This window comes from Scyliorhinus canicula, chromosome 6, assembly GCF_902713615.1.
Source record: "Scyliorhinus canicula chromosome 6, sScyCan1.1, whole genome shotgun sequence".
NCBI classification, from domain to species: domain Eukaryota; kingdom Metazoa; phylum Chordata; class Chondrichthyes; order Carcharhiniformes; family Scyliorhinidae; genus Scyliorhinus; species Scyliorhinus canicula.
In genome coordinates this window covers 215,801,594-215,824,113 of record NC_052151.1, presented here as the reverse complement: position 1 = coordinate 215,824,113, position 22,520 = coordinate 215,801,594, and the positions used below count along the sequence as shown (strand labels likewise).

Here is a 22,520-nt window from a genome sequence, read left to right as displayed (position 1 = left end):
TCATTTCAGCCACAATATCCTTCAAAACGTTGAACTTCTTCAAATCAAATTCCATCTTCATTTCTCTAAAGCTTTAGCACCAAGTCTCATCAAACTACTTCACCCAATTTCCACAAATATAATTTTCACAGTCAACACATTTCCAGATCCCTTCTTCTTCACAAAACCCTGGTCATGTGGGGCCTGTTTGTGCACTATGCCAGTGCATAAAGGGTCCCCAAATCCAGATATAAAAGCTCTGTTCAAGATCCGAGCTCCAGCAGCTTGCAGTCAAGTCTCTGAGAATCTCCCCTGCACCCTGCTGACCCTGGGCTTTAAGTATAAAGGGTAAGAGGGCAAAAGTTAAGAGGCCATGATGAATTTTTATAAAATACTGGTTCTGTCCCAAATGGGTGCCCCTGGCCCAAATGTCAAATTCTGGGCACGACAGTTTAAAAGTTGACAGCTACAGAGAGGGTGCAGAGAAGAGTTTTAAAATAGATCAAATAAATAAAATAAATAAATGAATAAATAAAACTCACCCATGGTGGCAATGCCGTCCATTCTGGAAAATTCGCGCCCTTTCTGCTCCCTCTCCAGCCTCTGCAGTGCGCAGGCGCGCTCGGGCCGACCGCGGTGCGCAGGCGCGCTCGGGCCGACCGCGGTGCGCAGGCGCGCTCGGGCCGACCGCGGTGCGCAGGCGCGCTCGGGCCGACCGCGGACCGCGGTGCGCAGGCGCGCTCGGGCCGACAGCGGTGCGCAGGCGCGCTCGGGCCGACCGCGGTGCGCAGGCGCGCTCGGGCCGACCGCGGCGCGCAGGCGCGCTCGGGCCGACCGCGGCGACCGCGGTGCGCAGGCGCGCTCGGGCCGACCGCGGTGCGCAGGCGCGCTCGGGCCGACCGCGGTGCGCAGGCGCGCTCGGGCCGACCGCGGTGCTGCCCCCATCCAGTCGCTGCCCGGGGCCAGCGCCCCGTCGGCCCCCCCCTCTGCACGCCGCTGAGGGTAACCAAGGCAGAAATGACCAAGGATCCAGTACTTTAAAAGATCATCAGGTGTCTCAAAGAAGGCTGGCCGATAGGCTCCAGCTCTGCATACTAATGTTCGTGCCGAGCTCAGTGAGGTGAATGGTCTTCTTTAAAGGCAGCACAGGATTGTCATCCCTCATTCGCTAGGGTTGCTCATGCTAAAAAACTTTCACAAAGGAAACCGGGCCAGGGAGACGATACATTGGCAAGGCATTACCACGACATAGCAACTATACCCGTCTGAAATCTTGCTGCAGACAAAGCAAGGAACCCATGCATGTGGAATACGTCGTTGCCAGCCCATGGCAGAAAGTTGGTATGGACTTAGAATGTCATAGAATTTACAGTGCAGGAGGCCATTTGGCCCATCGAGTCTGCACCGGCTCTTGGAAAGAGCACCCTACCCAAGGTCAACACCTCCACCCTATCCCCATAACCCTGAAACCCCACCCAACATTAAGAGCAATTTATAAACACTAAGGGCAATTTATCATGGTCAATCCACCTAACCTGCACATCTTTGGACTGTGGGAGGAAACCAAAGCACCCGGAGGAAACCCACGCACACACGGGGAGGATGTGCACACTCCGCACTGACAGTGACCCAAGCCGGAATCGTACCTGGGACCCTGAAGCTGCGAAGCATTTGTGCTATCCACAATGCTACCATGCTGCCCATTTTCAGGGGGGAGACTACCCGTGCGTACTCAACTATTTCTCCAATTACCCATGATGGTGCAGTTCCCCTATGCTAATTCAACATGTCAAAGCAATCTTTGCCCAGCATGGCACACGATTTATTGTCATATCGGACAAGATTCATGTTTCAGTCACCATGAATGGACTGAGTTTGCTCACTGGTGTGGCTTCAAAAGTATTAGATTGAGCCTGCTCTATCCCCTGTCGAAGGAGGAAAAGGCACACACACCGTAAAGCAGCTGCACTGGACAGCCGGGCAGACATGTATCTCACCTTACTCAGCTACCATTCAACCCCACTGTTAAATGCCTGTCTCCTGCACAGCTGCTGATGCACAGGCAGCTGTGAACAACCCTGCCCTCCCATGTTGTCACCCATGGTCAATCAACGGCTCAAGAGGAAGCTGGTTCTGCAGAAATAAAAGCAGGAAGATATCTACAATAACTCTGGAAGGATACTCCAGTCCTTGCAAATAAGGGACATTGTCAGAATAGTGGACCCCAATAGCAAAGGATGGGTGAAGCTGGCAGCGGTTGTTCATCAAGCGGGCCCGCACTCAAATATGGTATTCACTGAGGATGGCTTACTTCTGTGCTGTAAGTGACAAACGCTCGTCAAAGTACAGCGTGGATGTTATCCCAAGCTGGAGAAAGACACAGACTGTCCAGCACAGACTGGGGTTAATGATGCATCAGCTGTGATGCGGGGGAAAGGCCAGCGATTGATGAAAGTAGGGCACACTCACAAACCCAGCCGTTGCTCAGAAGGTCGACCTGAACTAGGTGCAAGCCTGATAGACTGAACTTCTAACTGAATGTGCAAGAAATGTGGTTGTAAATACCTCTCTCCAAAGGAAGGGGGATGTGACGATATGTACATCTGCATACTTGTACCAATGTATAAAGCTGATCGGCAATGCATGTAGTGACAGTTATGACCTCCTGCCACTAAGTGGAGTCAGGCATGGAGTCAGATATACATCAGGTGAATGACGAGAGGGCAGGCAGTTGGCAGCAGGATAGACAACAGGACAGTCACATCTCACCGTAGCTCTTCAGATAGAATTGCTTAGATAGAATTGTCGGTACAGAGGTGTGTTGGCTACCTGTCTACATATTTAACAATAAATACTTGTTGTAGCTAAATACAAATGTTCTCTGCGTGTCTTCCTGATCAGCTGTTGAAGCCAGGTATTTTAGATACACTTAATATAGGTAAAAAGCTGCTTAAAGCATAAATATTAATTCCCAGTTTTAATTTAAAGAGAACATATAATTTGCAAACTCATGTTGCAAGTAACACAGAAGTCTGATAAGGTCATTACATTTTTCCAAGGACAAGGGTTGAATCCATAGGAACGAGGAATAAGAATGAAGGATTGTACGATTAGGTTGAATCATATCCCATGAAATATACAAGCTAAAAAAAACATATCTTAAACTATATTGCCTCATTTTTAATAAATGGACAATTAAAACATCGAATCAAATATAATATATATATTTGATTCCAACATTCTCATTATAACGATTTTATAAAAGACTGAATTGAAATAGACAGTTTTGAATTATATTTTCGGAGTTATGGCCAGCATGGCATGACGAGATAACATAAGGTCTCCATTGTTGCAGTAGTAAGGTCAGCATGAGGTCTCTATTGTGGCAATAGGTAGGTCAGCATTAGACCAGTTTTTGCTGGTTTTGATAAAGCACAATATTGCATTCTTTAACATGCAAGCAGGCAACAATTGGAAGTAATGTTACATAGTGAAGATGGACAGCTTGCAATCAAATCAAATGTGTTTGAGTCTAACTCAAACCAATTAGGATTATATTGGGGTGTGATCGGATCGCTTAAGACAGATATGAAATAGTATTTCCATGGACGATTTGGCCACCATTTTGAGAGAGACAGAAAGACAGACACAGAGAGACAGAAAGACAGACAGAGAGAGACAGAAAGGAAAGGAAGATAGTTAGAAAAGAGTTCTGTATTCATATTTCATTTTCAGACTTTAACTTCAGACTTTGACTTTTAAAGTTGTGTTCGGGCTATTGTCTCAGAAGATAATTCTTGTGATTCTTTGAAACAAATCAAATTGTCTACAAACTACCTTTTAAATGATCTTCAAGTTGTAACCAATGAACACCAAATAAAACAATTCTTATTTGCACCTGACAAGTTTTTTAACTTGAATTTCTACTGATTTTCAGCAATGTACAAGAACAACCGGTAACACTGAATTGAATAAACTTCATAATCCTAAGATCCTTCAACTTGGCGTAGTTGGCAGAGGGGGAGGTGTTCTGATACGACCTTCGGAGAGGTTGGAAAACTTTGTGAAAAACCGGAGGAGGATCAGGCGACGACGGAAGCTTCGGGAATAATCGGAGGAGACCCGGAAGACAGTCGGAACCCACGGCTAGACTGGGGTAAGAAATATCTTTTCACCCATTAAAAATCTTAAAGCCGCATCAATCAGTGCTTCGACCCCTGAAAAGGACATTTTTATAGACTGCGTTAAATCAATCAGGTGCCGGTTGTTGAGACTAACACAGCCTACACACAAAAAGTTAAGTGAAAGGTTGAATTTATGGCTGATCCAGATGAAAGTGTAGATTTAGACCCTTTAGAAGGCAGAAAATTACTCCCTACGATGATAAAAGGAGGATCTGGGATACCAGATGTTTCCATTGAAGATATGTTGGGGACTTTTGTGTCTTTCTTTTGTAAACAATTTGACCTATGTGAAACCTCAAGAAAAATTGAATCAAAGTATAATATCCCCAGAGGACAGTGGTCTTTTGATAATATCAAGAGAGCATGGGGAAAATGCACACGATTGCACAGTGCAGAACGTGTTAAATGGTCCCTGGCAATTATGGGACAATTACGCAGACAGCAAGAGATAATTACTAAAAATAAAACTGATTGTAAGTATAGGACCACTAAAGACCAACTAATTGCAGTTGTTGAAGAATTGCAAGATGCAAAATCCAAACTTGAATCTGACAATGAAATTAGAACTGATTTGGAAAACAAAATCTCTGAACTCCAGCAGTTGCCTGTTCAAATAGCAGAAGTCCAAAATCAAATTCCTGAAGTGGAGTTAAAATACCAACAGTTGTAATTAAAAACTGAGCAAAATGAACATGAAAATTGCAAATTAATCGAAGGAAAATGTGTTTTGGAAAGAGAATTACAAGATGCAAAATTCAAATTTGAACATGATGATGCTGAACTCCAACAGTTATGTGTTCAAATTGCAGAATTACAAAATCAAATTTCTGAAGTGGAGTTAAAATACCAACAGTTGCAATTAAAGACTGAGCGAACTGAATTTGAAAATTCCAAGTTAATCAAACAAAAATGTGTTTTAGAAAGAGAATTGCAAGATGCAGAATCTAAACTTGAACATTATGACAAAATGGGAACAGAATTGCAAAACAAAACCTCTAAACTCCAGAAATTATCTATTCAAATAGCAGAATTACAAAATCAAATTTTTGAAGTGGAGTCAAGATACCAAAGGTTGCAATCAAAAACTGAGCGAATTGAATTTGAAAATTGCAAGTTAATCGAAGAAAGATATGTTTTAGAAAAAGATATAAACAATGCCACTGAAAACTGCAAGATCCTAAAAGACTGTTTGAAGCAAAGCACAGCTCAGATCCAAACAGCAGCTGAAGTAACACAAACTCAACAAGCAACCCAAGGACCCCACCTAGTGGCACAATCGGCAAATGCACAGCCGAGATCAAGTGTCAAGAATAAATTAATTCCTCTGCCAAATGAATCAGACGAAGGTAGTGTTCCTACAAAGCGTAATACTAAATTAATTCAACTAGCCCTTTTAAAACGCAAACGGGTTAGAGTTGGAAGCAAAAAAATAGAGGAAGAAGGTGAAACTATCACTAGAAACATATTTGATCATCAATGGACTCATGAACCAGCAGAGCCTGCAAAAATTGACAAATGGTCCAAAAATCTCCCACATCCTAAAAAGGGTGGTATGTCCACATGGGATGGAATTCACAGATTAAAATCCATTTACAGTCTCCACCCATTTGATGGAGTACAAGTTCTGACTATCACGATAGGTACTCGTGTAATTTCAACCCTTAGAACTGAGGTGGAATTTGCCCTTGGAGACGATTTGCAAAATTTAAAAGCTGGTTGGCTAGCAATCAGGGATTGGCGATTAACATTTCGCCCCCCCGAGGACCGATTGGTCTAAGATCACATCATGCATTCAAAAAAGTAATGAAGATATTCAGGATTTTGAGGAAAGATTTTTACAGACTTGGATGGAATATTCGGGAATGACACTCGCAGAGGAAACTGACACATGGAATGCAAGTACTTTAAATCCATTAAAAACGGCTTTTGTAGCCGGTGTTAAACCTGCAGTTTCTGATGCCTTGAATTTGGTTTTACCATCTTGGGCCACAACTGGCACATACCGAGACATAGTTGACCGGTGCATTCAAATAGATCGTGGTTCGCACAATCAGACAAGCTCATCAGCAGTGACTAAAACACCACCACAAGATTCAGGGCAAACATGTACCCTGGCTCCATTAAAATCACGTAAGGAAAAAATACCACAATGTCTTTTCTGCGGTAAAGTAGGACACTGGATGGCAAAATGCTATCTTAAACCATGGATGGATTCGAGAGATGATAATGAAGTAGACAATTTTCACTACAATACATTTCCACCTCATGGTCAACCACGCAATGCTCACAAACAAGATGCACCTAGGGTTATGTTCCAACAAGACAGACCCAGATTTACGTACAGGGATTCTAAAACCTCCCAGCCATTTCCATGTAGGGACGAACCTTATCCATGTAGGGAGGAACCTTATCCACGTAGGGAAGAATCTTACCCATGTAGGGAGGAATCTTACCCACATGGGGACCAACCGTACCCACGTAGGAATCTACACGATGATAACAATGCTATGAATGAAATGTTAAACAGTTGTCCTCCAGCTCAAAGACGTTCTCTGTATGATAATTCAAAAAGCTACTTGACCCCTCTCTTGATGATTCTCTCCATTTCTCTCTACATGCACTTTTGCAGCAGAAAAATTATGGATTATATATTTCGTTAAGAGTGGAAGGTATTCATATCGAATTTTTATTTGATACTGGAGCTGAACTTACCTGTGTTACTGAACAGAATGCTGCTTTCTTTCCCCTAACTTCAGAGAAAATTGAAGCTTTTGCTGCAGGAGGAGACTCTGTCCCTCTTCAGAAGACTAAACCACTGCTCTTAGAATTTGGACCACATCAACTGATAGCGTCAATATGGGTAGGTCTGGTATCACAAGCACTTCTAGGTATGGACATCTTATCACAACTAAATTCTTCACTCAATTTCAATAATGGGAAAATTACCTGGTCCATTAGACACATAAAATACAACATCATCCAATTTGGGCAATTGACAAAAATGATTGTGGTCTTTTGAAAATGGACCCAGTTACTTTCATGGGATCAGCTCCACCTTGTACCAAACAATACCCCATTAGCAAAACGCCAATTCAAGGTATTCTACCTATAATAAAACAACTTGAAGAAAGGGATATTTTAGTGCGTATTCACAGTTCATCAAACAGCCCTGTATGGCCTGTGAAAAAGGCTAATGGTACATGGCGCCTTACTATTGACTACAGAAAGGCAAATCAATTAATTGTCAGAAAAGCTCCTTTAGTGGCAGATCCGTCTACAATTTTAACTCTTTAACTCCTGACCTTCAATGGTTTTCAGTCATTGATATGGCAAATGGCTTCTGGTTACTACTATTAGCTAAACAAGTACAACCATGGTTTGCTTTTACAGTCAATCAACAACAGTACACATGGACAAGACTACCGCAAGGTTTTCACAATAGCCCAACTGTTTACCACATGGCTCTGCAGAATCACATCAGGCAGCTGCCTGATCTGTCTTCAACCATTATTCAGTATGCAGATGATATTCTGTTAGCCTCCATCAATAAAGATGACCATGAAAAGGACTTACGGGTGGTCTTGAACCAACTCAGTACTGATGGTCACAAAGCTAGCTTTGCCAAAGCACAAATTACCCAGGAAGAAGTTGTTTACTTGGGACAGAAAATTTCCAAAGGCAAAAGGGAACTTACTCAAAACAGAACAGCTGCCATCAAAGCAGCTAAAGAACCCTCAACTGTACAGGAAGTCAGATCTTTCTTGGGACTCTGTAATTTTAACAGAAATTGGATTGATTCTTATACTCAGTTATGCCAGCCATTGAATGATCTTTTAATAGGAAACAGAAAATCAAGAGACCAAATTAAACTCAATTCTGAACAGAAACAATCATTTCTGAATTTGAAAAAGGTCCTGTGTTCAGCGCCAGCCTTAGGTATTCCAAACAATGGAAAACCTTTTACCATGTTTGTTCATGAAAGAGATGGTTACATGACTGCGGTACTAGCTCAAGAACATGGTGATCAGTTAAGACCAGTTGGGTACTATTCCCTTAAACTTGACAATGTGGCACTAGCATTTGGCAGTTGTTTACGAGCCATGAAAGCTACATGTCGAGCTGTAATGATTACATCTGGACTTGTTCTAGACCAAAAGTTAATCATTAAATGTCCACATTCAGTCCATTCTCTACTATCCATGAACAGAGTGTCACAAGTTACATCAGCTAGATGGACTAGGTGGACAGCAGTTTTGGAAGCTCCCAACCTATATTTTCACAAAGCCAGTCCTGTAAACCCATCATCTTTGCTCCCGCTTCCCGAGGAACAAGGGGAGGGAGAGAGAGAAGGGTATGATTGTGTGAAAATAATAGAGGAAATGGAAGAAGTACACTTAGTAGAAGAAGAGCCACTACAGAACCCAGATTTAATCTTATTCACTGATGGTTCCTCTTTTATTGACAAGGGTATCAGGAAAGCTGGGTGGGCAGTCACAAGCCCATACGAAGTATTAGCTGAAGGACGTTTGCCCCCAGCTACATCAGCTCAGCAGGCCTAATTAAAGGCACTTACAGAAGCATGTCATGTGGCAAGAGATAAAACTGCTAACATCTATACTGACTCTAGATATGGTTTTGGAGAGGCACATGATTTTGGCCAACTGTGGAGAAAAAGTGGATTTCTCACAACAGCAGGTACACCTATCCGAAATGGAAAGGAAGTACGAGATCTTCTAGAAGCTATGACCTTGCCCAAAGAAGTATCAGTTCTAAAATGTAAAGTCCATACTCATGAGGACACTATGGAAGCAAGAGGAAATGCTCTTGCGGACCAAGCAGCAAGGGAAGCTGCCTCCTTTTGTGTCTCTCATGGGCATCAGGAATCAAGTCACATTTACAAATTGGGAGTAACCACCTTATTACATGATTTACGTGAAATGCAGAATGATTGTACAAAGGAAGAAAAATGGGCGTGGTTAGAATCAGGTATTCAACCATATGATGATGAAATTTGGAGAGAAGTTCAAACTTGTAAACCAGTCGCACCACAATCACTAATGCCCTTCTTAGCTCAACAAATTCATTCATGGGGACACATATCACCTCAACAAATGTTGAATCGATTCCATAGAAGTTGGTGTGGTAAAGGATTCAAAAAACATGCACAATTGATAGCAAACCGATGTGTAACCTATCAAAAGAATAACTTGGGTCCTATAACATCAATGCCTCAATTAAGAGCTCCTGCTCCTGCAGGTCCATTCCAGGACTTACAAGTAGATTACATCACTCTTCCTAAATGTCAACGTACAATGAGGTCCTTGTAATAGTGGATAAATTCTCCAGATGGGTGGAAGGTGCTCCAGCTAGAAGAGGGACAGCTGCCCATACAGCCAAAGTGGGGAGTACCAGCTAGCATTGACTCAGACAATGGAACCCACTTTACAGGAGCTGTTTGTAGGGAAGTCTGTAAACTACTAAACTACAAAACATTAACTGGAATTTACACTTTCCTTATCATCCACAATCATCAGGACAAGTGGAACGTATGAATCGAACTTTGAAAGAAAGACTGTCTAAATACAGCGAGAAAGGCATGAATTGGGTCCAAGCTTTGCCAATAGTATTATGCAGTATTAGAGCAACACCAAACAGAACAACAGGCCTGAGCCCTTTTGAAATCATCACAGGCAGACCAATGTCTCTGCCAGGAACTATTGACTTGCGGAAAGCAGATCGTCATTTAATGAGTGATCCTTTGCTGTCATACTGCCAAAATCTAACAAATGCTGTTAGCTCTGCTTCTCAACAGGTGTTAGCTGCGTGGGGCGATCCTCCGGAGGGTGGACACGACCTGGTGCCCGGTGAAGAAGTGTACGTCAAAAAGCTACAAAAGAAACCTTTGGGATCAAAGTGGGAAGGTCCTTTCGTAATCCTTCTCACCACCCAATCCGCTGTTAAGTTAAAAGGAAAGAAAAGTTGGATTCATGCATCGCACGTGAAGCGCGCGTACAAGTAAAATGTTTGCCGCAATTTTAATTTTCAGTTATTTGATTAACTTGGTGAATGTTGTATCAGAAATGAATAAGAACACATTCCTTTACACATCTAAGATATATGCTGAAAACTTTAACATTTCTAATTGTTGGGTATGCATTGCAACCCCTACTAACTCAGGGGAGGGTATTCCCTTTCTAACTATTCCCTTTAATGCTTCAGAAACAGCAGAATGGTACATCTATCAAAGCGTCCCTCGCTCTGTGGTGACCCGTTCTGGAGCATATACATGTGAAAATGGGAGGTACCAGGTTGACATCCAAAAATCTATTAACTTATGGAAATCTGCAGGCTATCCACTAAACACCTTTTCAGGATGGCACCAACTTCAATTTAACCCTGACAAAAAACCTCAACATCTTAACCTCCCAACTAATATTAAACAAAAAGGATCAATTTGCCTCATCAGTAAAGACCCTAAAGGGATACCAATGGGTAATAGTAATTGTACTAACTATGTAGATGTTAACACAGCTTTTAAATGTACAAACGACCGCTTAGAAAGAGTTATACAGTCCTCAAGGATAACAGGCATACCTAACCTCAGAAATAATAAAACATTCAAAGACCAATGGCTCTTAGAATATATTTACTCATATTCTGCTTATAATGGAACTTATTTTATTTGTGATGATGAAGCATATCCCTGGGTCCCAAATCCTGGTCAGCCATATTTCCCTGTATACCATGCCCCCTAACTTTCTGAATGAGCCTACCGTGGGGAACTTTATCAAATGGCTTATTGTAATCTATGTACACCACATCCACTGCCCGACCTATCAATGTGTCTCATCACATGCTCAAAGAATTCAATGAGGCTTGCGAGGCATGACCTGCCCCTCACAAAGCCATGTTGACTATATCTCATCAAACTATGTTTTTCTAAATAGCCATGAATCCTATCTCTCAGAATCCTTTCCAGTATTTTGCTCACTACCGTTGTAAGACTGACTGATCTGTAATTCCCAGGGATTTCCCTTTTCCCTTTCTTGAACAGGGGAACAACATTCATCTCCCTCCAATCATTGGTACTACTGCAGTGGAGAGTGAGGATGCAAAGATCATAGTTAATGGCACAACAATCTCCTCCCTTGCTTCCCGTAGTAGCGTTGGGTATATCCCGTCAGACCCAGGGAACTTATCTATCCTGATACTTTTCAACATTTCCAGCACATCCTCCTTCTGAATATCAACCTGTTCGAGCCTAGTAACCTGGTTCACACTGTTCTCACGAGCAACAAGGTCCCTCTCTCTGGTGAATACTGAAACAAAATATTGATTTAGGGCCTCCCCTACGTCCTCAGGCTCTAGGCACAAGTTCCCTCCACTATCCCAGATCGGCCCTACTATCACTCTTATCATCCTCTTATTTCTCACATAACTGGGGTTTTACCTAATCCTTCCTGCCCGGGCTTTTTCATCGCCCCTTCGAGCTCTCCTAAGTCCATTTTTGAGTTCCTTCCTGGCTAACTTGTAACCCTCTAGAACGGAGTCAGATACATGCTGCCTCAACCTTACATAAACTTCCTTATTCCTCTTGACCAGAAGTTCCACTTCTCTTGTCACCCAAGGCTGCTTCACCTTACCATTCCTTCCTCGTCTCAGTGGGATAAAACTATCTAGCACTTGCAGCCTACCCCCACATTACTGTTGTGCATTTCTCTGAGAACATGTTCCCAATTTATGCTCCTTAGCTCCTGTCTAATAGCAGTATAATTTCCCCTCCCCCAATTAAATCCCATACTGTCTGTTCCTGTCCCTCTATATGACTATGGTAAAGGTCAAGGAGTTGTGGTCACTGTCACCAAAATGCTCTCCCACCGAGACATCCGACACCTGGCCTGGTTCGTTGCCAAGCGCCAAAATCAATATTACCTCCCCCATGTCAGCCTACCTACATATTGAGTAAGGAATCATTCCTGGACACACCTGACAAAATCTGCTCCATCCAAACCATTTGCACTAAGGAGGTTCTAGTCAATATTAGGGAAGTTGAAGTCACCCTCTTCAGACGTTGAAACCCTCCTGAAGAGCTCTAACAAATGTTCCACCAAGAATATTGGTACACCTCCAGTTTAGGTGCAACCCGTCCCTCATATACAGGTCCCACCTTCCCCAGAAGACATCCCAAAGATCGACATATTTTAAGCCCTCCCTCCTGCACCAGCCCTGTAGCCGCGTGTTCAGCTGCACTCGCTCTCTGTTCCTTGCCTCACTACCACGTGGCACCGTTGGCAATCCTGAGATTACTATTGTGTTCATCCTGCTCTTTAGCTTCCAACCTAACTCCCTAAAATCACCTTTTGGATCCTCATCCCTTTACTTAGCTATGTCGTTGGTGCCAATGTGCACTACAACTTCTCGTTGCTCCCCCTCCTCCTTAAGAGTCCTGTAGACTCGACCCAAGACATCTCCGGCCCTGGCACCCAGGAGGCAACGTAGCTTCCAGGAGTCTCATTTGCGATCACAGAATCTCCTAACCATTGAATCTCCTATCATTATCACTTTTCTATTCTCTCCCTTCCCTTCTGGAACCAGCTGGAACTCCGCCGTCCGACTCTGCTCCCAGTCAGCTGCACTCTTTGTAAACTCCTGGCTCCTCACACGCTCTTTGAGGAAATGTAGGAAATGAAAGGAGCACCTTGCTCCCTCTTCACCTTGCTCCCTCCTCACCAAACTCCCTTCATCACCAAACTCCCACTATGGCACTCTAATGCAGCCCAAAGTAAGCACTCCAGTGCAAACAAAACCAGCACTGTAAGAGTGTCCACTTTTATACTGTCTAACTCTAGCTTCTGAAAACTGGCTTAATCCAATTAACTAATTGACAAGCTGCAACTGCAAGTAGATCGTCTATAAACTCTGTTTAAAGTTGGTTTAAAACTCACCTTCTTCGAACCCAAACCGCAACTTTTAAGTTAATTTACTAAAAAAAATGAAAGACCAGACTTCAAGTAGAAATGAACCCTTAATATCCGTCAGTCACCGAACTCCCACTTTAACACTCTAATGCAGCCAAAAATCAGCACTGCAGTGCAAAAAAAACCTGGAGATAAGGCAGGAAAGAGGAGTTTAGAATTATATCAGATCAGCATTGAATGTCGGATCAGGTTCTACGTTTTATAGTCTTAGGGGTAAGTATTTCTAACATTCCCCAGTTCAGATGAAAGACAACACGGGCAGCACGGTAGCATAGTGGTTAGCACAAATGCTTCACAGCTCCAGGGTCCCAGGTTCGAATCCCGGCTTGGGTCACTGTCTGTGTGGAGTCTGCATGTTCTCCCCTACCCCCCCCCCCCCCCCACTCCCTTAGTGTCCAAATTGCCCTTAGTGTGTTAGGTGGAGTTACTGGGTTATGGGGAGAGGGTGGAGGTAGGTGGGTAGCGTGCTCGATTGCCCGAATGGCCTCCTTCTGCACTGCAAATTCGATGAAAACAACCTCCATTTTGAAACTGTGTTTCTCCCTCTGCGGATGCTGTCAGAAACATAGAACAAACAATGCAGGAGGCCATTCAGCCCATCAAGTCTGCACCGACCCACTTAAGCCCCACTTCCACCACATAAACCAATAGCCCCTCCTAAATGTTTTGGATACTAAAGGCAAATTTAGCATGGCCAAACCACCTAACCTGCACGTCTTTGGACCGTGGGAGGAAACCGGAGCACCCGGAGGAAACCCACGCAGCCACGGGGAGAAAGTGCGCACTCTGCACAGACAGTGACCCAGCGGGGAATCGAACCAGGGAACCTGGCGCTGTGAAGCCACAATGCTACAAACTGTGCCACCCTGCTGCCCAGAGCTTCTGGGTTTTTCCAGGATTCCTGTTTATATTTCCAGTTTCTGCAATATTTTATGCCTGTGCGGGGTTAAATCAGGGAGCAAAGGCAGTCTTAGAGGACAGGCAGGTTCATATTGGCTGGGAAGCGCTAATCAATGTTCGAGGCGGGGCCTGGGGGCGGGATCAGTCTGTGAGACACAAGGAATTTGGAGGGATTGTGACGTAAAAGCGGTGTCGTCACTGATGACGCACCTAATAAAGGCGGGGAAGAGCCAGGTGACGTTATCAGACTAAATCGACGAAACAATGGTTGGGCGTGATTCCAACCTTGGCGGGGAGGCGGGCTGTGATGACGCGTTGATTAGTGGGCGGGACAGGCGAACTCCGACTTCAATGACGTAATAAGCAGTCGGTGGACTGGGAGAGAGATGGGGGTTAGACGGTGTTGACGCGTTGAGCTGATCAGTGGGGGGGGAGGGGCGGGGGGAGGGGCGGGGGGCGGGTCACCCTCCGGGGCCGCACAAACAAGTGGGCGGGGTCAGGCTGCATGACGTCAGAAACGGAGGGGGCGGGGTTTGAACGAAGGGGCGGGTCCGGGAATTTGTGCTGGAGAAGGAAAATGGCGGCGTTGGTGGCGGATTACAGCTCGTCCGACAGCGAAAGTGAGACGGAGGCAGAGAGCGGGACTGAGTGCGGGACCATCCAGCCCAGGTAGAGGGACAGGGGAGTGCGAGAGAGAGAGAGAGAGAGAAGAGTAGCGGAGGGTGAGGGGAGGGAAATGGGGGGTGTAGGGAGTGGGGGGTAGGGAGTGGGATGGGTTGGGGGGTAGGGAGTGGGGTGGGTAGGGGGGTAGGGAGTGGGGTGGGTAGGGGGTAGGGAGTGGGGTGGGTAGGGGGTAGGGAGTGGGGTGGGTAGGGGGTAGGGAGTGGGGTGGGTAGGGGGTAGGGAGTGGGGTGGGTAGGGGGGTAGGGAGGTAGGGAGTGGGGTGGGTAGGGGGGTAGGGAGTGGGATGGGTAGGGGGGTAGGGAGTGGGATGGGTAGGGGGGTAGGGAGTGGGGTGGGTAGGGGGGTAGGGAGTGGGATGGGTAGGGGGGTAGGGAGTGGGGTGGGTAGGGGGGTAGGGAGTGGGGTGGGTAGGGAGTGGGGTGGGTAGGGGGGTAGGGAGTGGGGTGGGTAGGGGGGTAGGGAGTGGGGTGGGTAGGGGGGTAGGGAGTGGGGTGGGTAGGGGGGTAGGGAGTGGGGTGGGTAGGGGGGTAGGGAGTGGGGTGGGTAGGGAGGTAGGGAGTGGAGTGGGTAGGGAGTGGGGTGGGTAGGGGGTCGGGAGTGGGGTGGAGTGGGGTGGGTCGGGAGTGGGGTGGGTAGGGGGTAGGGAGTGGGGTGGGTAGGGGTAGGGAGTGGGGTGGGGTAGGGAGTGGGGATAGGGAGTGGTGGGGAGTTGGGGGTAGGGGGCTGGGAGTGGGGTAGGGTGGGGATTGGGAGTGGGACAGGGTGGGGATTGGGAGTGGGGCGGCGGGGGAAGGGGAGTGGGGCGGCGGGGGAAGGGGAGTGGGGGAGGAAAGTGGGTCAGGGAGGTAGTGAGAGTATTTGCAGGTGGAGGGATGGTGCGGGGAAGGGAGAGAGAGTGCAGTGGGAGAGAGCATGGTGGGGAGCTGGAGAGAGCAGTGTTGGGGAGGGAACGGGTAGTGTGGAGAACAGGGAGTGAGAACGGGGTGGCAGAGGTATGGCACCATTTCTGTTATAGATGCTAGGCTCACTGGCCTATCGTTTGCTGTTTTCTCCACCTTCCTTTTTGAATACCGTGGTTAGAACATAGAACATTACAGCGCAGTACAGGCCCTTCGGCCCACGATGTTGCACCGTCCTGTGAAACCCTTCTAAAGTTCCTCTACACTATTCCCTTTTCATCCATATGCCAATCCAATGACCATTTGAATGCGTTTAGTGTTGGCGAGTCCACTACTGTTGCAGGCAGGGCATTCCACGCGCTTACTACTCTCTGAGTAAAGAACCTACCTCTGACATCTGTCCTATATCTATCTCCCCTCAATTTAAGGCTATGTCCCCTCGTGCTGGACATCACCATCCGAGGAAAAAGGCTCTCGATGTCCACCCTATCTAATCCTCTGATCATCTTGTGTGCTTCAATTAAGTCCCCTCTTAACCTTCTTCTCTCTAACGAAAACAGCCTCAAGTCCTTCAGCCTTTCCTCATATGATCTTCCCTCCAGACCAGGCAACATTCTTGTAAATCTCCTCTGTACCCTTTCCAATGCTTCCACATCCTTCCTATAATGTGGCGACCAGAACTGCACACAATACTCCAAATGCGGCCGCACCAGAGTTTTGTACGACTGCAACATGACCTCATGGCTCCGAAACTCAATTCCTCTACCAATAAAAGCTAACTCACCGTACGCCTTCTTAACAACCCTCTCAACCTGGGTGGCAACTTTCAGGGATCTATGGACATGGACACCGAGATCTCTCTGCTCGTTCACACTACCAAGAATCTTACCATTAGCCCAGTACTCTGCCTTCCTGTTATTCCTTCCAAAATGAATCACCTCACACTTTTCTGCATTAAACTCCATTTGCCACCTGTCAGCCCAGCTCTGCAGTATCTATGTCCCTCTGTAACTTGTAACATCCTTCTGCACTGTCCACAATTCCACCGACTTTAGTGTCATCTGCAAATTTACTCACCCATCCTTGTACGCCCTCCTCCAGGTCATTTATAAAAATGACAAACAGCAACGGCCCCAAAACAGATCCTTGTGGCACACCACTAGTAACTGGACACCAGTCAGAGCATTTCCCATCAACCACCACTCTTTGTCTTCTATCAGCGAGCCAATTTCTGATCCAAACTGCTAAGTCACCTGAATCCCATGCCTCTGTATTTTCTGCAATAGCCTACCGTGGGGAACCTTATCAAACGCTTTACTGAAATCCATATACACCACATCAACTGCTTTACCCTCATCCACCTGTTTGGTCACCTTCTCGAAGAACTCAATGAGGTTTGTGAGGCACGACCTACCCTTCACAAAACCATGTTGGAGCTACCCTCTAATCATAGTCCAAATAATTTTGTAAAATGACCAATGGATCTACTATCTCTCGGGCCACATCCTCATACTCTCTGGGATGAAAGTTATTGTGCCTTGGAGATGTATCCGCTTTTAGTCCTATTAATTTCCCAGAACACATTTCTCTACTGACACAAATTTCCTTCAGCTCCTCACTAAAACTCGTGATTCTTTCTTTTTCTTTATAAATTTGAAGTACCCAATTATTTTTGCGGGGATGAGACCCACGCAGACACGGGGAGAATGTGCCAACGCTACACAGACAGTGACCCGGGGCCGTGATTGAACCAGGGTCCTCGGGGCTGTGAGGCAGCCTTGGATATACCTATCAATAATTGACAGACTGGATCCATTTTCCTCAACAAAAAGATAAGACTGCGTGATCCTATAAATTAGTCATAGAAGTCCACATTACAGGAAAGGCTCTTCGGCCCATCAATTCTGTGCCGGTCAAAACAAACCACCAAAGTGGTATAATCTAATTTTCCATCACTTGGCTCATAACCTTGTATACGTTGGCATCGCAAGTGCATACTAAATCTTAAATGTTTTGAGGGTCTCTGCCTCCAACATCCTTTTTCAGGCACCGAGGTTCAGACTGCCACCATCCTCTGGGTGAGAAAGGTTTTTCTCTAGACCTCCTGCTCCTTATCTTAAATCTATGGCCCCTCATCATTGATCCCTCCACCAAGAGAAACATTTCTTCCTGTTTGTCTATGGCCCTCATACTTTTTTGCATCTCAATCATGTCTCCTCTGCCGCCAAGGAAAACAACCCCTGTCTCTACAATCTCTCTAAAACCTGCAGCCCAGGCAACATCCTGGTAAATCTTATCTGCACCCCTTCCAGAGCTATCACATCCCTCCTATAATGTGGATTCCAGAAAGTGTTTCCTCTTGTAGGGAAGTGAACATTGACATTAGATTACCAGCAAGAAAGCTGGTGGGGAATTCAGCAGACGCTCTCTTACCCAGAGAGTGGTTCAGTTGACTAGATGCACTGAAGAGGAATCTGAAGAAACATTTTAGGGAGAAGGAAACAGGTTTTTGGTTGAGGAAAGGTAGGAGGGGTCTCGCGTCAACGCACAAACACGAGCATAGACTGGTTGGGCCGAATGGCCTGGGTCTGTCGTGCACCCTATTTAGCCCTCTGATCTGGCCTCGCGTAGAGGAATCGGTGTCAACCTGTGTATCTTGTTTTTCATCCTTCCATGGAATATGAGCAAGGACAACATTTATTGCTCATCCCAAGTTGCCCCTTGAACGGTGTGGTTTGCTGGGCAGATAAGAGAAGATGACATTGCTGTTTGGGTCTGGAGCCACCGTTGGCCATATCAGGGTAAGGCTGGCTGATTTCCTTATCTTAAAGGGGCATTGTGAACCAAATAGTTTGAGGACCATCAGCCAGAAGTGAGACGAGCTATTCATTCCCATTCTTATTAATGGGAATTACTGAAAGGGACAACACAGTTAGAGAAGGTTGTCAAGAAGGCATACCGCATGTTTGCCTTCATTGGCCGGGGCATTGAGTATAAGAATTGGCAAGTCATGTTGCAGCAGTATAGAACCTTAGTTAGGCCACACTTGGAGTACATTGTTCAATTCTGGTCGCCACACTACCAGAAGGATGTGGACGCTTTAGAGATGGTGCAGAAGAGATTTACCAGGATGTTGCCTGGTATGGAGGGCATTAGCTATGAGGAGCGGTTGAATAAACTCGGTTTGTTCTCACTGGAACGACGGAGGTTGACGGGCGACCTGATATAGGTCTACAAAATTATGAGAGGCATTGACAGAGTGGATAGTCTAGAGAATTTTCCCCAGGGTAGAGCGTTCAATTACGAGGGGGCATAGGTTTCAGGTGCGAGGGGCAAGGTTTAGAGGAGATGTTCGAGGCAAGTTTTTTACACAGAGGATAGTGGGTGCCTGGAACTCGCTGCCGGAGGAGGTGGTGGAAGCAGGGACGATAGTGACATTTAAGAGGCATCTTGACAAATACATGAATAGGATGGGAATAGAGGGATACGGACCCCGGAAGTAGAAGATTTTAGATTAGGCGGGCAGCATGGTTGGCACGGTCTTGGAGGGCCGAAGGGCCTGTTCCTGTGCTGTACTTTTCTTTGCTCTATGTTCTAAATGCCACCTGCTGTCCCAGGTGAGATTTGAACCCATGCCTCTGGACACTAGTCTGGCCCTTTGGATAGCCAGCCTAGTGATATTGCCGCTTTCTTCTCCCGAGTCCCTGAGGGGACTGGTGTCTCCCTCGCTCAGGTATTGCACAACCTGGGGATGCGAGAAAGCACTTCATGGCCCGCGCGGCATTTGTGGAAGATGTAGCCTCTGATGTAAATGGGGGGATAGATGGTGGCGTAGTGATAATATCACTGGACTAGTATTCCAGAGGCCCGGACTAGTATTCCAGAGGCCCAGACTAATGCTCGGGATACAGAGGCTCAAGTTGCACCACAGCAGTGGGGAGGGAATTTGAATGAAATGAATACATCTTGTGTTGAAAGTCTCGGTGATGATCATCATCGATTTTCGGAAAAAAACCATCAGGTACACTGTCCTCGCCCAGTCCGCCCTACTCGTGACTCCAGACCCACAGCAATGTGAGTGACTCTTAGCTCTTCCTCTGAAATGGCTGGGCAAGCCCCTCAGTTCCAGGGAAATTAGGGATGGACAACAAGGCCTTGCCAGCGAAGCCCACGAAAGAATAAAGGAAGTGTAGGAAATCAAAGCAGCAAGATTCCAAAAATGACGGCCCCATGATGAATAGGCAATGCTGAAAATATCCGGTATTCCATGGCGCATCTGCTTTGTGCGTGAGAGAGAGAGAGAGAGTTGAACTTTCTGGTCCATGTCCTGATCTGAGCTGCTGTGCATTGCAACGTGTTGGCCAGAATTCTCCAGATGTTCGCCGGTGCCGGGATCCTCTGGTCCCACTGGCAGCGCACCCCTGCCCACGGGTTTCCTGGCAGCGTATGGTGTCTTCAATGAGAAATCCCATTGACGAGGAGAGGGGCTCCTGCCAGCAAACGGCCTCCCTCCGCTGGGAAACACACGATTGGGGAATCAGAGAATCCACCCCATCGTGTTTTCATTTCTAGCATCTGCAGTATATTGCTTTTGCCATATGGTTAGCTTGCTATTTCATGAATAAATGTTGAGAACGTGCCTGCCCTTGATTTAAAGGGACAGCACCCTCTATGGTGGGAGTAACGTTTTGCGTCTGAATTGTTCTCTCTGTCTTTTGTTTTACTTGCAGGACCGGGAGCGCAATGTGCGAAGTGAAGGAACCGCTGACGAGGGAATCCGAGAGCGAGGAGGAGACCAGCGATGGCAGCCCACAGTCGAAATTGATGGAGGAGCCCCAGGATGCCTCGGCCCTCCTCAAGCTCCCGCCCCCACAACTGGAAGGAGCCCAGGGCCAGCTGATGGCGGGCGTCTTCACCAACCCCTTTGCCCGGGAGCGACGCGAGCGCCTGAGCCTGCTGGAGAAGCACGTGAGGCTGACCGCCCGCATCAGAACCGAGGAGGCCGGGGGCCAGAAGATCTGCCTGGCCTACCGCAAAGATGGCCGCTGTCGCTACGGTAGCAACTGCAAGTTTGCCCACGACAGTGACCTGCCGACCTATGACCCCAAGACTGGCATCCCCAACCCTCCTGTGGAGCCCCGACCCCAGGAGAACGGTGGCAGTGAGGACCCCCAGCCTAAGAGTGGCAAGAAGAGGCCAGGCCTGAGTCCCACCCTCATCCCCCCGAAGAAAAGCATGAAGTTCTACCAGGCCCAGCGATCCAAAGAGGGGCCTGGCCTCCTGTAGCAGGCTCAGCGACGCAAGGGATCCAGCCCCCTGTAACATGTTCAGAGGGTCCCGGCCCACTGTAACAGGCTCATCACCATACGCCTGTTTTGACAGATACTATTCCAGGAGGGCCCCTACGTAACTGATCCTCTGCTAGGAGGGCCCGATGTACTGTACAGACCGGTGGCGAGGAGCACCCTGCGTACTGTAAAAGAGCCTGGCTAAGGATGGCACTGGCCTTTTGAACTAGACTCCATGCCACGAGGACTTCAGGGTTTGGGGAAAATGTGGGAGGTGGAGCCCAGCACTTTGGAACAGATCCAGTGCCAGGAGAGCACCAAACTACTGGATCAGACCCTGTGCCAGGAGGGCCCCAGCCTACTGGAGCAGGAGCAGGGCCAGGAAAGAAGCAGCCTACTATAATATCCTGCGCCAGAAGGGGACCAATCAACCAGAACAGGCCCAGTAGCAGGAGGGGGCCTGGCCTATGACACCAACCTATTACCAGTGGCACCCAGTGTAATTGGAGCAGGCTCAATGTTAGGAATGTTAGCCTACCAGAAGAACCCACGGACATGTGGCAGCAGCATCCTCGGGTACTGATACTGGCCCAGCACCAGCAGATGCCCAACCCCACGTAACAGGAGTTTGTGGCTGAGGTCCATGATCGCCATGGAGAGCAGTGGGCAATTTGACCAGAGCTCCCATGTCCCTGACCACCCAGACACAGTTGGTCTCTTGCTCCTGAATCTTGTCGTCCTCCCCTGAGGTGAGAGGGACACATGTTATGAGGTCTCTTTCATTCAAAACTCTAATACCCTTGGACCCGTGGGACTCCCAGTGAGCATCACGATGTAGCGAGGCCTCAGGTTCCCAGCCGCCTGCCCCTGCAGAGTCCGGGAAAGGAGGGAAGGGGTCAGAGGGATTAATCTCTGCCACTCGAAGGAGAGATTGAGAAGGGGGTGGCGGGGATGGTGTATCAGCACTGGCCGAGCTTTCCTTACCAGTCATGGGTGTGAGACTACATGGTGGGACAGCCTGCTGCTACTTCACATTCAGTCTGACGTGTAGAGGTTGGCCATTGAGGTGCAATGTTTCCTGGCTGATCCCAGTCTACAGGAGAGACCTGAGGCTGTTACATTCCTGACTAAGGTGACCTGAATGCCCTTCGTAATAAGGGCCCTTGTTCGCCTCTGTATAATTTATTAATCTCTTATTGTGACTGAATAAACTGATTAATTGGTCAAATGATCCATGGCTGATTCGATTTCCCTTCCCTTTCTATCTCTCTTCCGTGCCCAACAGCACCGCAGGGGCTCGGGTGTGTTATCGATCCCTCTAATCACGTTTTGTTTTGCCGTTTTAAGTTTCCTTTGAGATGCTATTTATTTTGATGCAGTATTCCTTTATGGGGCTGCCTTTTGATTTATCCCTCAATTTGTTGAGTTAGCTTTTGTGGTTGACACAAAAGTAGCACCATTCCTTAGATCTCACTGTCCTTTCTTGCTGTCGGTCTTCTCTTGGTTTGCAACACCTGTCCCCTTCCTGGTCCGCCTACCTCATCTCCCCTCTCTATCTGTCATTCTCCTCCCCACCCCCATCCTCATCCTCCCCGCTCTCTGATTCTC

The 22,520-nt window shown here is 46.9% G+C and overlaps 1 protein-coding gene across 1 annotated transcript; it reads left to right on the top strand.

The window, feature by feature from the left end:
- The first annotated feature begins 14,573 nt into the window (after window positions 1–14,573).
- On the top strand, window positions 14,574–22,143 carry si:ch211-113e8.11 (zinc finger CCCH domain-containing protein 15). Its single transcript, XM_038800937.1, has 2 exons — window positions 14,574–14,710; window positions 20,355–22,143. Exons 1-2 carry the CDS (start codon window positions 14,619–14,621, stop codon window positions 20,908–20,910), a joined length of 648 nt encoding a protein of 215 aa, XP_038656865.1. The 5' UTR covers window positions 14,574–14,618; the 3' UTR covers window positions 20,911–22,143.
- The last annotated feature ends 377 nt before the right edge of the window (window positions 22,144–22,520 follow it).